Source organism: Sinocyclocheilus rhinocerous, unplaced genomic scaffold, assembly GCF_001515625.1.
Source record: "Sinocyclocheilus rhinocerous isolate Xijiao unplaced genomic scaffold, SAMN03320098_v1.1 scaffold135, whole genome shotgun sequence".
In the NCBI taxonomy this organism is placed as follows: domain Eukaryota; kingdom Metazoa; phylum Chordata; class Actinopteri; order Cypriniformes; family Cyprinidae; genus Sinocyclocheilus; species Sinocyclocheilus rhinocerous.
The window spans coordinates 125156-142803 of record NW_015632028.1 but is presented as its reverse complement, the minus strand read 5'-3'; the positions used below and the strand labels follow the sequence as shown (position 1 = coordinate 142803).

Sequence of the window (17648 nt, the reverse complement as noted above, 5' to 3'; positions counted from 1 at the left end):
TCAATGCACGGATCCAATACACCCTTGTTTTCTTTCTCAACTCTTTATGTTCACTTAAACATAACTGATTGTATTTAATGGATATTTTGATATAATTCTGTGTGTATTTGTCCATTCGAATGTGTAAGAATGCGAGAAAGAGAGCTCAGTCCAGTGTTTGCGTATATAAGAGGCGGCTTTTGTGCGTGCGCTTTGTGTGTGTGTGTGTGTGTGTGTGTGTGTGTGAGTGTGTGTGTGTGTGTGTGAGTGTGTGTGTGTGTGCGCAGCACCGAAAACAGCGCGCGAGTGCAGAAGTGAGTTCTATTTCTTCTTTTTGCAGTTGAATCTTTTGAAATCACAATAAATGCACATACAGGAATCATTTCATTCTTGCATGCAAAAAGACCTGTATGGTGACTATGGGGCTATGTAAAATATTTTTTGCAACTTACTAGGTTTATCATTTGTCATTTTTTTTCCGATAATGTCGATAATCGACTGTTACCTGACTGTTGACATCGACATCGCGATACTTACGAGACATCGTCGATATACGATAATATCGTCATATCGCCCAGCCCTACATGAGTGCTCTCAAGAAAAATATTGTAACTTCTGGCATAATTTGTCTCAGAAATTATTTGAATTGGCATTTCTGTTAAATGTTTGTATGTGTAGTGCGTGCCAAGCACTGCTTCGGCTATAGCTTGACGGGGTTTATTGCTGGTCAGTTAAGGTTTATCATGGAACGTGGATTTCTGTGTCTCGTCAAAGCAGGCGTGTAAAAATTATGTTAGGGAGTCAAATGTGTCAAAATATTATAATATAACATATTTACTTTTTCATAAGTTGGATGTAGCAAAACAACTATTAACATTCTGTAATATAATAATAAAATAAAATTTTCTATACACATTTCTAGCAAAACAAAATCAGTTCTCCCTATGTGAGTTTTTCAATCACAGGCAGCTTTACAAGTTGGCCATGTATTTAATAATTTAAATTAATTTAATTTAACTACTTAATTAATTTATCTAAAAAAATACACATTTCTAGCTAATAAAATAAAATAAAAGATATGTAGCCTATATAAACTGAGGAGAAAAACCCAAGTCTTTGTATAACATTTTCACACTTTTAAACCAGACAGAAAAATATTTCAAATTTAGAATATTTTAATGTAGCAAAACAATTTTTAACATTTTGTAATATAATATATGATATGATATGATATATGATATAAATTATTTTGGTATGGAAAAAAATAATGATTATTAACAAATAAATTGGTAAATTAATAATTAATTTATCAACAAACACAAATGTTTGTCATGTTTGTCATATAACAGCCAGGAAAATATTTAAATTATTTGAATGTAGTGAAACAATTGTCAATATTTTTAGTTATTTATTAGTTAAATAACTTTTAATTAAATAAATTTACTTTGGCAAGCAAAACAAAAACAAAAATTTTTCCCCAATGTGAATACAGCCACTTTTTAAATGTATGGTATGGTCACATGACAAAAATGCTGCATTGTTTACTAGATTAAAGGGATGACACATTTGACCCCACTCCCCTACATCAAAACGATAGACGAGGTTAAAGCAAGGGGAAAACAACACAAACAAACAACAGCAAAGCCTTTAAAGAACCAAATGTAACATTTGTTGATTAAATATCATCACGAACAGCTGCGAACAAGTGAATATTTGTGGAGGAACGTCTTTGAACTAACCAAGCTAACCCAGATGCCACTCCAAAACAACCCAGTCAAATAATGAGAAAACCAAAAGCAGAAGTTAAGCAATCAAAACAAACCCTTTAATCCCAGACCTCCTCCAGACCAAAGATACATCCCTGAATCACAGACGACCAGACGCTTACACAACACACAAGGGTTACTGGTGTAACAAACTTTGTTTGAAGTAATAGTGGATAGTCAAAACATGTTTAAATTATTAATCAATAATAGCAGAGTACACTTTGATTTTACTAACCGGAGCCTATTGTTCTCTGTTCACACTTCTAAGATTTCAAGGATTTTCCGCTACATTTTTATGCTTAAATGTTACCCAACCACAGAGACAAAACACATGAAAATACATACAAGCCATAAACATGCTATTATCTTATTTGTGCAGATGCATTTCTAAGATTTCCATGTCTTCAAACCTTTTCAATGATTGTTTAAATTTGTTGCTCTTCTTGTGAGGCCATGTTTGTGCTGAACTCAAAACAAATGGTTCCCACTGGCTCATAAAAATTATATCCTTTTATGTCGCCATAAAATCAAAATTGGAATTTTTTGTGGCTTTTAGTTCTTCTTAGCTTTGGGGTAATTTATATGCTAGTCAACTTCTAAACATCGACAAAATTAGCTTTAAGTAGAGGTCTTTCTCTTCTGGAAAACAGACTAATAATGTCGATGACTCATCCTGCACTACAATGATTTTTGTCCAATCAGATTCTCTCTATACTGACGATGTCCCGCCCCCTGATAACATATATAATGATAACAAATCATGGCTAGGACGTAAGTAAGCTTATGGACCTATTTCACAGATTGTGATGACCTGTTCCCACAGTTATTAATATCATGAATCTAGCAGCTTTTTGTAATTTAATTTTAAAAAGTCATGTACATTTATAACACTATACTTTGTTTTATTGCCTTGGTATGAAATTTTGAATTTTTAAAAATGTTTTTAATGATATATTTTAATAAAAAACAAATACGCACATTTATAAAAGTATACTTTGTGTCTCACTATTAGGGCTACACGATAAATCGAAATGGAATCGAGATCGCGATTTGACAACGAGCCGTTTTAGGTAGGTGTGGCTAACTCTTAACTTTTATAAAGAATATCTCTTTGGATTTGAGACTTTAGTCTTTGCAACTTTACAGATCTTCTTTATGCACCAAGAGCTTGTAACACTCTAAAGAGAAAGGAAAAAATGAAATCGCATCATATGACCCCTTTAACAAAATGCTCATGACAATCGCATTCGATTAATCGTGCAGCCCTAGTCACTACCTTGGTTTTTTTTTTTTATGTATTTTTTATGTAAATACATTTATTATATATACATTTTGTTTTATTACTTTGGTATTCATTTTTTATTGTTTACATTTTTTCTATTTTTTTTTTTTAGTAATATACATTTATAACATTATGCTTTGTGTTTTATTACCTTTGTATACATTTTTATTTTATTTTTTTATTACATTTATTATTTTAATTGTTTAAAAAAATGTAAGTACATTTGTAATATTATACTTTGCATTTTATTATCTTGGTATTTCTTTATTTGATTTTCTGTATTTTTGATATTTTAATAAATAAAACTTCATGTACATACCGTTATACTTTGTGTTTTATTACTTTGGTATATTTTTTTGTTTTGTTTTTGCATTTTTTATATTTTAATTTTTAAAAAGATTTAATGTACATTTATAACATTATACTTTGTGTTTTATTAACTTGATATTAAATAGAAAACTGGTTAACGCTGCTGCGTGAGTGTTTGCAATACAAAGGCTAAAGGGAGTGACAGCAAATTTGACATTTTCTTTCTTCTGACCAACATAATCAATCTCTCGATATTTTTTTTTCCTCTTTTGAAAAGACATAAATACGCAAATATCAATTCTCATACATAAATATCTTGTTTTTTTTGTTGTTTTTTTGCTATTGGAGTAAATGGAAACGCTTCTGCTTCTGAGAACCAGAAATGTGAAAAGTGTCCATCTGTTAAAAAGGCAAGCATTATAAAATATAATGCTTGCCCTCACAAAACTTCCTGTATTAACGATTTCATAAGGGATTTTTGTGCACAAATAAATGCATATGTGACTAATTATCATTGGGGAAATTTTAAGACAAAACACAATCCATTTGTGAATCTTACCCTCTGAGTTGAGAGTGATAAGCGTTACGTTGTTGGTATTCTGAGATAACGGCTGGCCGCTGTTGGACACCGAATCGCTCGTTTCAGAGCCGCTTTCCTGATCTTCCGGAACCTCTTCCTGGACGGGAACCTTCAGCACTATCGTCTTCTGCCTTCCTCGCCCAACAGTACTGCAATGAAAAAATAACATAAATTACACAAGAGCTGTTATGGAGAGCTTGTGCAACAGATCCAGAAATTGTCTCCTGTATATATCTGAATACAGCATGCATACATTTGCACACACAGGAGACATTTTTATTTCATTTATGCACAAAAACACAATCTGCGGCACTCACTTGCTGAGCAGGTTCTCTAAAGAGTCTGAGGCACGCGGTGAAGTTTCCTCCCGCGTCTTCGGCCGGTCTCCACTCACTATAACGTTTGTCTGAGGAACAACACTGACAGCAAACACTCACTGTTACTGTCTGACACTGTCAAAACTTTATACCACCGCTGGTTCTCAACTGGTGGGAACAACACAAAAAAGATCTGTTCTAATAATATTACATAGTGATGCTCGATATATATATGTATCGATACTATAACCATTTTTTAATGTATTTATTTTAATGAATTTATGTGTTTTTTTTTTTTTACATTTAGATTACCTTAACCGTCATCCAACACTCAAAGTCAATCTCTACAAAAAAATATATATAATAATAATTTAATAGCACTGTTAAATGCCAATCTCAAAATGATGATTAGAAATTCAGAATCTTACAATTCCTAAATTCATTTGCAGAATTTATATATATATATATATATATATATAAATCCTTAATAATAATAAATAAAATTACATAATAAAATGAACCTAATCATATAACTGTGTATAGTTAGGACAGAAAAACTAAAATATGCTTATTACCTTTAATAAGTAGTAGAAAAATCTTTTGTTGCTGATATTAAAGGCATGTATTATGTAATTTTGCCCTAAATTCATAGCATTTTCATTCAATGTGTGATTTTAACCACTAAAAACGGAAGGGTCCAAAAATTGAGACATTACTGAAAACTTTTCTAATTTGCCAAGACTATTTTGTCAACATTTTCAAAGAATCATTCGATTTCCAAGGAAAGTGTAATATTAATTTATATTTTAAGCCACCACAAAATTAAAAGAATGATTGTGGGAAAAAATACATATTTAATCATAAATAAATAATAAATATTAAAAATTAAAGTTAAATATTTAAGGTCTTAATATTAATAAATAGACCAAATGAATCATATTAATTATATTAATAATTAATCATATTAATTAATATTAAATTAATAATGTTATATTAATTATAATATTATTATTATTCATATTAAATATTAATATAATAATCAATTTTGTTTATTTCTGCATGATAACTCATTTTTACAGTCTAGGTCCTGAATCAGAGGAGAAGCACAGCTCAATAAAACGTGTGCTCTTGTTTTGAATGGTGTTGGTGACTCAAGGGAAGGTGATGTTAGTTGACAAGTGTCTAAGAAGGTTTGCAGTCATGCAGATCTTCAAATATTCCCAAATAAAGATCAACTGGACATGATTTTCCACTTTTTCAAACACACCAGATTCACCATTAAGTGATTTCATCAGTATCTAAAATCAATCTCAAGATGTTGCCCTGTGTGGTCAGGTTTGAATTAATGGTGAAACATCTTCAATAAATGAAAAAACAAGCCCAGGCGCTGTTGAATAAAACATCCGGGCATCATCTGTGGTCCACTTACCAGCGTACTTTATCACAAGTCTGAGTGGCTCCAAACGGGGAGCCTGACACCATGGGGACCTGGATCGTCGACTGGTTTTTCCCCATCGCTGTGTCCAGCTTCTCGACTAAACCTCGACAGGTGGCCTCAAGCACCTGCAGCTTGGCCTCCATGCTGTCCAGCCGCTGGCAGATAGCCTGACTGATGGACACCAGCATCGACTGAGAGAGAAACACAGAAACAAAACATGATTATGGCAGACGTCCTCGCTGATACAAGCCAGTTATATTCTGTACCAGATGAACTGATCATCTCTAATAACCTTAATAGATGTTTCTTGGCTAACGTCCATCCTTGCTCGTTTCCTGCCTGGTTGATCAGCGTCTTCATTATTCTCCAGGACATCTAGTTTAAGCCTGACTGATGGACACCAGCATCGACTGAGAGAGAAACACAGAAACAAAACATGATTATGGCAGACGTCCTCGCTGATACAAGCCAGTTATATTCTGTACCAGATGAACTGATCATCTCTAATAACCTTAATAGATGTTTCTTGGCTAATGTCCATCCTTGCTCGTTTCCTGCCTGGTTGATCAGCGTCTTCATTATTCTCCAGGACATCTAGTTTAAGGGGGGAAAAAAAAGCACTGTAGAAAACCACAAACACTACCAGCATGACCCATTAAACGGATGTGTTTATTGATTCAGAGGACTCACCTGTTTGGTGTTCTTCATGATTCAAATCTGCCACTGCGATCTGGACTATCTCCACCAAATCTTGCTCTGCCATCATTCAAACCTGCGTTTCAGAAAGATGTCATTGATAAATAACTGGGGGCTGCTTGTGTAATATCACTATAATATCAGGGTTATTATAGTCAACTAAAACCAAAACTAAAACCATAAAAAAACATTTGCATTAATAATAATAATAATGCATTTTATTTATCATGCACTTTTCTTCAATCCGATGCGCTATTTCATTACTTGAAATAAAATAGACATCAAGTGAAATAAAAAATAAAATAAACTTATTTTATTTCTGGTAGTTGCCAAAGCAACATTTTTTCATTTTCATTTAATTTAAATAAATAAACCTAAACCTGAACTAAAAATGAATAAAAACTATATAAACATGTATCTAAATAAATAAATATGACAAAAACACACAACAAAATTACTAAAACTTCACTTAAAGTTGAAATTAAATCAGAAAATACAAAAACAGAAACGCCTTCAAAATATTAAAAAAAAAAATCTCAATATCTCAATAATACTAAATTAACACTGATATAAATGTTATATGAATTGTTTGCTAATTTGTTATTATTTTGGGAAGAATTAACAACTTTCATTTATTTCCTTCATTTTCATGGAAAGTGTTTTTAATATTTCAATATTTATATTATAAGCCACAACAAGGCAAATGTGTGATTTTTACATGCAGGCACCGTTGTGTCCTTGGCAAAAATAAATAAAAAAACTGGCAAAAAGACAGCTGAGACCCCTGAAGGGGCGTTGTGGTACTGAAGGTGACCCTACACTTGTTTTGCCCATTATTGAAACACAAATAAAATGAATTGCAATTTTTTGAAGAGACACTGGGGAAAAATTTTTAATAAATAACTAAAAGTAATAAATACACAATTTAAGAATACTTACTATTCTTAAATTGTTATTATTATCATTATTAATTAAATATCATAAATTAGTGCCTGGTACACATTCAGTTTCATAATTATTAGAATTTTTTTTTTTTTTTTTTTAAATAAGTCTTGTATGCTCATCAAGGTTGCATTTATTTGATCTTCTACTTTAATAGATTTTAAAATGTAATTTATTCCTGTGATGGCAAAACGGAATTTTCAGCGGCCAACAAGATAATTCTTTAAAAACATATTTTTAAAAAAATTTATTCCAAAATTTTGAGGACTAGTTTGTGTATTTATCGTAAGAATTAATGTTTATTTAACATATCATATCTGATCATTCATCCATAATGATACCCAGTTTCCCATCACCACTCTGCTATTCTCAACAGTCATTACAGCGGTTACTCAACCTTTTACCATGGTACAGTCGTGTTAATACCATAGAGGCATCAGGGTACTGACATGCTATTTCTATCTTGTCCAAAACACAAGACTACAATATTTACACAGTTCACCCAAGGTATGGAAAGATTACTCTGGTACATGGTATTACATAGTAACGTTACATGCCCTAAAACATATCCATACCGCGGTACTTTTAAGATGTGCATGCATGTCTCTATCAGTAAACATGCAAGCGCTGCTGCTGAAATTATAACCAGGTTACAAGACCTAATTTAGTTCAGCTCTATTGAGCACTCACTGTTTGGACAAACCAAAAATAGCGACGCTTCCCCGTTTCAGAAAATACTCTTTCGTCGCGCGAATTTTCTATTAGTTTAATAATAAACCCAGCGCTTTTAGCCCTGTTAGCAAGCTGCAGCTAACCCGCTCATGTAGCCTGTTAGCTCTCGCCTGCTAACCAACAGCTCAAGACAGCAGCTGTGAAATGCAACAGGCCTCATTTGTGCCCTTCGTGGCGCGCAAGACAGAGCTGAGGCGAGGACAGCAGGATAAAGTGTATTTCTTTAATGCACAGCGACATATTTCGCAGAGCGCGGAGAGCGGGAGGTGTCGCCTGTCTGAGGGGTTTATATTACCGTGTGAATGATGAGTTCTCGTGTTGTTTGTGAGGATCCGATAATGGCGTCCTTCCTCGCGAGAGAAAAGCCCGAGCCGCTCGCTGCTCTCACTGCGCATGCGCACAGAAGGTGGCGGCTGTTCTACGACGGAGAAATAAAGTTTTACAGTATTCAGGTTTATGATTTCTCTTTTTATGTAAATACTCTGGGAGAAATCGACAAAGCCATGACTTTTTGCACATGTACAATGCAAATGCCCTTATTTTTAGGAATAGTTCAGCCAAAAATTTGAATTGGCTGAAAATGTGCTCATCCTCAGGCCATCCAAGATGTAGATGAGTTTTTCTTCATCAGAGAAATGTAGCATTACATCAGCTGCTCACCAGTGGATCCTCTGCAGTGAATGGGTGCCGTCAGAATGAGAGTCCAAACAGCTGATAAAAACATCACGGTAATCCACACCACTCCAGTCCATCAGTTAATGTCTTGTGAAACAAAAAAATCTGCATGTTTGTAAGAAACAAATCCATCATTACAACCTTTTTTTATTAACTTCAAACTGTTGCTTCTGGTTAAAATTTGAGTCTTCTATCGATAATATTGATTTCTCCAGTGAAAAAGTTATCTTGTGATACACCATTAAATCCAATGATGGATTTGTTTCTTCCAAACATGCAGCTTTTCAACAAGATGTTAAGTGTTGGACTGGAGCCGTGTGGATTACTTGTGGATTATTGTGATGTTTTTATCAGCTGTTTGGACGCTCATTCTGACGGCACCCATTCACTGCAGAGCATCCACTGGTGAGCAAGTGATGGAATGCTACATTTCTCCAAATCTGTTCTGATGAAGAAACAAACTCATCTACATCTTGGATGGCCTGAGGGTGAGTACATTTTCAGAAAATTTAAATTTTTCTATTTCTTTAGATAATAAAAAACATTATATTAAATTATATTATTATATTAAATATTATATATTAAATAAATAACAAGATGAAATTGTACTGAAAAAATTATCTTTAATGATGATAAATTATATCATTTGAAGAGCTTTTGGTCTGGGTCGGGTTGAACGACAAGAAATTCTTCCACTGGAACCGTTGATCCAGATTTCCAACAGCTGTTTCTACAAGTGTACACAAGAACTGTTCCGAACTCCAGCGAAACGTCTGAGAAAACAAAAACAAATCAAATCTTAGAATATAAACATAAAAAATATATATTAAGATGTACAGTCAGCCATTCATTATCACAAAATATATCCAGACAGGATGCAGGATCAGAGGGTTATTTTGAGATAATTATTAATAATTGTACATTGCACAATATTTTACAGCTTCTTACCAAAATAATTCAGTAAATGGACATGAAATATTGCTTTGAGTTCCAATTCTTCCTACATTTTTTATGTGAAATTAAATGTGTAAAAAAATTAGTAAATAAAATAAAGATAAAAATGTTGGTTTTAAGTGTATATTAAAAAAACAATTAGTAAATAGTAGGATTAGTAGGATCCTTTCCAATCATCCTACTACTTGTCCGCTTAATCCTATTCCATCTCATCTCCTTCAAGCCATTTCTCCTGCTGTTGTACCTGCACTCACTCACATCGTTAACACATCCCTTCACACTGGTGTTTTTCCCTCAACATTTAAACAGGCTCGTATAACCCCACTTCTTAAGAAACCCACCCTTAACCCAACTCTTTTAGAGAACTACAGACCGGTTTCCCTTGTATATGTATGTGTATGTGTATATATATATATATATATATGTACGTATATGTATGTGTATATGTGTATATATGTATATGTATATATGTATGTATGTGTGTATGTATATATATGTATATGTATGTATGTGTGTATGTATATGTATGTGTGTGTGTATGTATATGTGTATATGTATGTATATGTATGTATGTATGTATATATGTATATGTATATATGTATGTATATATATATATGTATATGTGTATGTATATGTATGTGTATGTGTGTATATATATATATATATATATATGTACGTATATGTATGTGTATATGTGTATATATGTATATGTATATACACCTTGCTACGTGTACTGCGTTAGGCTAACCGAGACTTGTCATTTGCACTTATATATTGTTGCTCTTTTGTTAGTTTTGACTGCTTTTATTGTCCTCATTTGTAAGTCGCTTTGGATAAAAGCGTCTGCTAAATGACTAAATGTAAATGTAAATATATTAGAACATCTGTACTTACCTGAATTTGTGTCTGCACTACCGAGCAAACTGACCAATGCTGGCATGAGCTGAAATTCGAAAACTCTCGGGCTGCCGCAGTGACCACAGCACGGCACCATCTGACTAACACTGGAAGGAGGCTCTGTTATAAATAGAGGTGATCCAGCCCAACTGTATCTATAAGGTGAGAGGTAACACATTAGATTAAAACATGAGTAAATAATGAAATAATTGGGTGAATAATACAACAAAAAGTTTATGGCGGTTATGTTTCGGGATGGGCCTTCCTGCTTTTTTCTAAAAATCATATGTTACAACATACAAATTCATATGAAAACAGCTCTGTTCACAGCGAGCCGTTTCGGTGCATGTCTCTTTAAATGATAATGAGCTCCTGCTCACCCCGCCCCTCTCTTCAGTGGGGCATCAACACAAGACATGTATATATCAGTATACGGCTCGGAGGTGGTCTTATTCAAATAGGTAGCTATCTACGTAGAACCCGGCTGCAAATTGAAACAGCTCGCTGGATGACAGTTTCAGACTCAACCCATAACAAACTGGCTGCGGGTTTTCTTTTCAGCTTTTCTGAGCTGGCAGACACGCCAGAAACCCAACTAAATGCAAAAAAAAAAAAGTGAAAATTTAATCCGATGTCCCCTTTAACCGAAGTAGTTTGATTCAAAAAGCTGACTCATAAATGACTTTGAGGCTGTTTGGTGAATCTTTTTAACTGACTCCTTAAAAAAAGAACCAGTTCGTAAGCGTCATTTGTTGGTGAATCAGACAACTCGGCTCGTGTCGTGTTCATTGCTGCTGTAGCAAACACTGCCACAGTGTTGTCTTAGTATCACTGATACACTCTTGTGGTTTTCGTTATGATTTTAAACTCATATATATTTATTATTTTAAATGATTAAATTATTTTAAATTATTTTCTATGAATATTTTGAATGTGAATATTTTAAATTCATATATATTTAGAAATACATATCTTTTTGTTATTATTTTAAATGCGATTTTTATATATTCTTTTCATTTGCAATTTTTTTTATTGTGCGATTTTGTCATTTCTAGCTAGTTTGGCAACTAGCTGAACTATTTTATTTCAGTTAATGCTTATTTTATTTCAAATAAATTAGTTAATGATAATAACCCTGCACTATCATGCATGTATAAACAACAAGATGAATTCTGATGAAAATGCATATCAACACAACATTTTCATAAACTGGACATTTTAAATGATTCTAGCAAATTTGTAATTCAATGGACCATTTTAGTTGCAGTCTGGAGCATTTTACTGAACATCAGTGTAAACATATTCAATCACCGTAACACTTGTTCAGGACAAAGAGAGATTTTCTTCATGAAACTGATGAACACTTCATCTCCATGCTTGGCTGTGGCCTTCTCGTATTCCTCCTGAGTGGCTCCCCCACTTTCACAACTGAAAAAAGTACAGAAACTGAGGTGACTAATAGACAATTTACACGTACATTTATCCATGTAGTGAAGCATTCATCTGTAGTTTCTGTTGTAGAATCAATCCTCACCTCTGAATCTCCGCGACAAGCACTCCCTCCCTCTCCTCATACGCTCTAAGCAGTTCGTTTTCATGATCCGTATCAAGAAATCCATCCAAGTCTGTTTCCTCCATAACGCTCATGTAGAACGGCTGGAAAAGGGGCACATCGGTGGGTTGGAGGGCACTTTGATGATCTCCATCAATGCACAGGTCCTGAAGCCTGCTGCTGACATCATTTCCTTCACCGATACTGTCATTTGGCATTTGTACGTCGCGTTCAGCCACTTTCTCTTGCTCTTCATCGTCCATCCCCCAGTCATCAGCTTCATCACACCAGTCTGTCCTGGACATTGCAGATTCTGTACATGCTGTGGTTTTGTTGTCTTGTCTTGCTTTGATGTCATCCTCCAAGCACTGAGAGCGCAGGACAATCCAGCTAGGTATGTATACAGGCGACATGGTCAGATTGTCCGAAAATGAAACGTTTTAAGGAATAGTTATGGAAACAGAACACATTTGAAATGTAAATAATGCCTTAATCTAAAATGACAAGCTGTTACCTCTCTGATTTGCCACTGCACTGTGGATTGGTGCAGGCAAATACATTGATGGTTCTGTGGTAAGGAGACGCCGCAAGAGGGCAGTAGACCTGCACCGCGTGGGACAGGCCTCTCTGACACAGACTGCATATGGGACACTGGAGAGGGATTGTTGGAAGCAGGTCCTGTAATGATAAAAATATATCGAGGGGTGAGAACCAGAAAGGCGTAAGTGACATTTCACCAACTTTACAGGGGAGCCAAAACAAAAATGTTACCATAGTTTAATCTGACTTTATGTACTGATGTCAATTGCTTATAATAAAAATGTGTACACTCATGGATGACAGTACTTTTGCCAGTAGAAAGAGCTCATTAAGAGCTTTCATTTGATATATATATCTCCATTTCACCAAAAATGTCACTTACGCCCTTCTGGTTCTCACCCCTCGATATATGTATGTTAACCATAAAAATATATTATTTTTAATAATAATAACAATAAAAAAATTTGTAATGTGCCTTTCTCATACACAAGTGCTACAACATTTCACAATACAAAATAAAAATTAATACATAGTGTATAATAACAATAGACACACAATAACTTTACTAATTTTCATTTGATTCATAATTATTTGAGATATTATGCATACCTATTGGGATAATTGCAAATTCTGTAAAACTTTAATATACTTAGAAATACACATCTTGTTATATGTTCCAAATCTATATAAACAAAATTTAAATGATTGATATGCTTTTTTTGGCAAGGCATTATATTCACAAAATTAGAAAGCACAGGTTTCATTTTTTGCGATACTGACCTCAAAACATATATAGTTATAGATATGTCATAGATTATATTAATACTCGTTGAAACTATAAAACTTGTTTTTCTTATTTTTTTGTCAGTCAATATGCTTCTCTGAACATGTGGCAACTAAAACTCAAATCGATACTGGTCTGTATTCAATAGACAATCAGAAAGGATTTGTGTTTGATGTAAAAGATTTTAACAGTAATGTTAAATGGCATTTGATTCAGATAAATGAAATACATATATTGTTCGAACAACTTGCAAATATGATTCTATGTCATGTACTGTATAAATATTGAATATGAATGTTAATGTTGCTCAGTTTACCTTATAGAATATCATAGTTTATTCATAATTACTTATAATTCTGCACTACTTTTCACACATTTAAAATACATGATATCTGTAAATCAGATTTTGATTACCCATGTATTGTCCACAAAATGAAAACAGCACAAGATGCTTAGTATTTTGATATTATATATTATAATAATACTTTCTGAGAAATGCTTTAACTATAAAACGTGATTTTACGTTTTTTGAATTGTTAACCATTATTGACCATTTAATTGACACTTAGTTCATTTATAATTATATTATGTATTTGCTTCTTGTCCTCGTACAAAAAAAAGGAATAATTTGAATTGCGCGCCCATTTATTCAACTGAATATTAAAATGATTCAGACTAACTCGACATTCAAAAGAACCGAGCCAGCCAGGAGTCGAACCTGGAATCTTCTGATCCGTAGTCAGACGCGTTATCCATTGCGCCACTGGCCCCATAGAACATCAGACTAACATACGGGAACTCTGACTATAGCAACAATACACGATTAAAGTTACTTTATTACAACAGTGCAAAAGAATTCAAATATCCTCACTGTAAAACACATAATAAATAAAATAAAGTCGTTTGTCATGACAGAGATTACCGTAATCTTACATGTGCGTATGTTTAGCCCCCTAGTTAGCCAACTGGCTAGCGATAGCTTACTTTTAAACACTTTTATAAATCTCATTTTTTAGTCTTCACTTACGCAAGCACAGAAATCTGATTTAATTTCGCGTCAAAAATATTGTCTGTGTACATGGGGAATCAACTACAAGATAATAAAGTAGCTGTCAAGCAAAGACCTTAGCTAAACAGTTAGCATGACACAAACCCTGAAAAATGTACAAATTACGTTTCCTTTACCGGTCTATCTCCAATTTTGTTCGTGCAATAAGATTCAGACTAACTCGACATTCAAAAGAACCGAGCCAGCCAGGAGTCGAACCTGGAATCTTCTGATCCGTAGTCAGACGCGTTATCCATTGCGCCACTGGCCCCATAGAACATCAGACTAACATACGGGAACTCTGACTATAGCAACAATACACGATTAAAGTTACTTTATTACAACAGTGCAAAAGAATTCAAATATCCTCACTGTAAAACACATAATAAATAAAATAAAGTCGTTTGTCATGACAGAGATTACCGTAATCTTACATGTGCGTATGTTTAGCCCCCTAGTTAGCCAACTGGCTAGCGATAGCTTACTTTTAAACACTTTTATAAATCTCATTTTTTAGTCTTCACTTACGCAAGCACAGAAATCTGATTTAATTTCGCGTACGTGTCAAAAATATTGTCTGTGTACATGGGGAATCAACTACAACATAATAAAGTAGCTGTCAAGCAAAGACCTTAGCTAAACAGTTAGCATGACACAAACCCTGAAAAATGTACAAATTACGTTTCCTTTACCGGTCTATCTCCAATTTTGTTCGTGCAATAAGATGTGTTTTTCTTCTTGTCAATAACTCCATCACATATTCCTATGAGGACTGTCTCGTGTATTGATGTTGCCATGATTAATAAGCAGAAATCTTCAGTCCATGTGCTTCTCTGAACATATGGAGACCGAAGTTCACACTTGTTACTGAATCGTTTGGCTCTTAATCGTCTTAAAATGTGTTTTATCCAGTCGATACTGGTTCACAATTTATATTAATTCAGTAACGATATGTTAAATGTAAAATATTTCCGAAATTGTGCATATACTTATGTAAAATTGATTTAAATGATTGCAAACGACATTTGATTCTGGTAAATGAGCTTAATTAATACATTGTTTTACAACGTGTAAATATGAATGAATGTAATTTAAATGTTAAATAGAAATATTGGTTTTGTCAAACATAAATAAGTTAGTTATGCCCTCTTTTATAGGGCGCTGTGCATCGGGCCAGTGGCGCAATGGATAACGCGTCTGACTACGGATCAGAAGATTCTAGGTTCGACTCCTGGCTGGCTCGGTTCTTTTGAGCTTCAATTCGCGAGCCTACATTTTGCGGCCGCTGATAGACGCATGGATACTCACATAAATGGGCATGTTAATATTCACATTATTTCATGTAATATTAGACTTTTGAACTCATGTGAACTGATTTATTGTTTGAATGCGTTTCGCTTCGTTTAATCTTTAAAGAAAAAACTTAATTTTTTTTTGTGGTAGAGCATTGCGTTAGCAGCGCAAAGGTCGTGGGTTCAATTCCCAGGGAACACACATACTGATAAAAAATGTATAGCCTGAATCCACTGTAAGTCGCTTTGGATAAAAGCGTCTGCTAAATGCATACGTTTAATTTAAATTTAATTCAATTTAGATTTTGAGTGCGAGTCTACTGCCCTCTCGCGGCGTCTTCTTGCAATAGATTCAAATCAGAAAATTATAAAATACTTCATTTCGTTATAAAATCCTTTTAGCTTGCTCTACCTTTTACATTTGGTGTTGGTTTAAATCGTATTTGTTTATCCAAACGCTGTGACGTTTTTCATTGTGTTGCGGATAAACAAAACATTAGCGAAACGTATTTAAACAAAAAGGAATCATTCAGTCAAGATCTGACGATTGTTTTTATGACATCCTGCAGTGGAACATATTAACTTGAACTTTCGCATAAACTCTTTTGGTGTGTCCCGCATCCGTTCCCTAAAGTGTTTGTCGGAGTATCCTGTTTAACGTGACCCAAATGAACTCGCGAATCGAAGCTCAAAAGAACCGAGCCAGCCAGGAGTCGAACCTAGAATCTTCTGATCAGTAGTCAGAGGCGTTAGCCATTCGCGCACCAGTGGCCCGTAGGTTGTGGTTATTCTTTGTTATGACAGCCAATCACGTTCCCGGCTGCAACCATGAAACGTATATTATTGCCAATCAGCGCTCGTATCGCAACTACGATTCCGCCCAGTAACAACAAGTAATTGGCCAATCAGCGCTCGTATCGCAACTACGATTCCGCCCAGTAACAACAAGTAATTGGCCAATCAGCGCTCGTATCGCAACTACGATTCCGCCCAGTAACAACAAGTAATTGGCCAATCAGCGCTCGTATCGCAACCACGATTCCGCCCAGTAACAACAAGTAATTGGCCAATCAGCGCTCGTATCGCAACCACGATTCCGCCCAGTAACAACAAGTAATTGGCCAATCAGCGCTCGTATCGCAACCACGATTCCGCCCAGTAACAACAAGTAATTGGCCAATCAGCGCTCGTTCGGCATCCGTGATTCTTCATAGTAAAAACAAGTAGATCAATTGATCAATTAACGTCAAGAACCCCCGGAGACTTGCGGATTACGGCTGGAGAAGAAGATAACGGTCATCGATTAACTTCTGACCAACATTTGCAATGTACGTGAGTCTTTTATCAATAAAAAAGTAACACTTACAATACTGGTGCACAACTATGCATTAATTCATGCTTAACGAATGCACAGATAATCATAATAACTCATGAAGGACTAAACCATTTATTAATGATTACTACATCAGCAACTAATACACATTCTATATGATTCATAGATTAAGTAATAAATCAGTTGTTATCAGTTAAATGTACTATACCCAGACAGCACACATACGTTGGGCCGATGTCGACCCGACGTACAAAATTCCATCGGCACGATGTCGCTCAGGGATCGTTTGCTAATAGGGAAGATGTCGCCGCGACGTCGGCCTCTGATCGCAAATGCTCTCCGGCCGATGTTTGGACGATGCAGCTGTAAATACCGGCTGCTCTGCGTGGACGCGGTTCACCGGCGTTTTGCTCATCGTTACGGACCACCCGCGGCAGCAGCCGCTGGTTTATAATAAAACAATACACACCACTCTCAATAAAGGTTGCACATTTATTAAAATTTTCAATAAACATATTAAATATACAAAAAC

The 17648-nt window shown here is 34.6% G+C and overlaps 3 protein-coding genes and 3 non-coding genes across 6 annotated transcripts in view; 2 read left to right on the top strand and 4 right to left on the bottom strand.

Annotated features, from left to right (window-relative positions):
• LOC107742045 (protein BANP-like) overlaps positions 1-8324 on the bottom strand; it is a 54561-nt gene extending 46237 nt beyond the window's left edge. The window contains 6 exon segments of the mRNA XM_016554896.1: positions 3896-4065; positions 4234-4335; positions 5663-5862; positions 6183-6265; positions 6362-6443; positions 8125-8324. Coding sequence (XP_016410382.1) covers positions 3896-4065; positions 4234-4335; positions 5663-5862; positions 6183-6265; positions 6362-6437 — 631 coding nt within the window. The 5' untranslated portion in view covers positions 6438-6443; positions 8125-8324.
• A 1007-nt stretch (positions 8325-9331) lies between these two features.
• LOC107742044 (programmed cell death protein 2-like) lies at positions 9332-15377 on the bottom strand. Its single transcript, XM_016554895.1, has 6 exons — positions 15184-15377; positions 12634-12797; positions 12102-12509; positions 11879-11995; positions 10565-10722; positions 9332-9489 (listed from the first exon to the last, which is right to left on the bottom strand). Exons 1-6 carry the CDS (start codon positions 15286-15288, stop codon positions 9359-9361), a joined length of 1083 nt encoding a protein of 360 aa, XP_016410381.1. The 5' UTR covers positions 15289-15377; the 3' UTR covers positions 9332-9358.
• Positions 14141-14213, bottom strand: trnar-acg (transfer RNA arginine (anticodon ACG)). Its single transcript has one exon. It is a non-coding gene; the product is annotated as a tRNA-Arg (tRNA).
• trnar-acg (transfer RNA arginine (anticodon ACG)) lies at positions 14690-14762 on the bottom strand. Its single transcript has one exon. It is a non-coding gene; the product is annotated as a tRNA-Arg (tRNA).
• A 284-nt stretch (positions 15378-15661) lies between the features above and the next one.
• trnar-acg (transfer RNA arginine (anticodon ACG)) lies at positions 15662-15734 on the top strand. The gene has a single exon. It is a non-coding gene; the product is annotated as a tRNA-Arg (tRNA).
• Positions 15735-17384: 1650 nt separating this feature from the next.
• The window catches only part of LOC107742062 (pyrethroid hydrolase Ces2e-like), a 3652-nt gene continuing 3388 nt past the window's right edge, over positions 17385-17648 (top strand). Inside the window, exon 1 of the mRNA XM_016554919.1 lies at positions 17385-17562. Coding sequence (XP_016410405.1) covers positions 17385-17562 — 178 coding nt within the window. The remainder of the gene's footprint in view (positions 17563-17648) is intronic.

Excerpts from the sequence above, each read along its gene's own strand:
- LOC107742044 (XM_016554895.1), bottom strand. The coding sequence starts at position 15,288 with ATGGCAACATCAATACACGAGACAGTCCTCATAGGAATATGTGATGGA. Across the intron at positions 12,798-15,183 it reads ACAAAATTGGAGATAGACCG|GACCTGCTTCCAACAATCCC; the intron begins GTAAAGGAAACG and ends TTATCATTACAG. Across the intron at positions 10,723-11,878 it reads TGTCCTGAACAAGTGTTACG|ATACAGTTGGGCTGGATCAC; the intron begins GTGATTGAATAT and ends CTCACCTTATAG.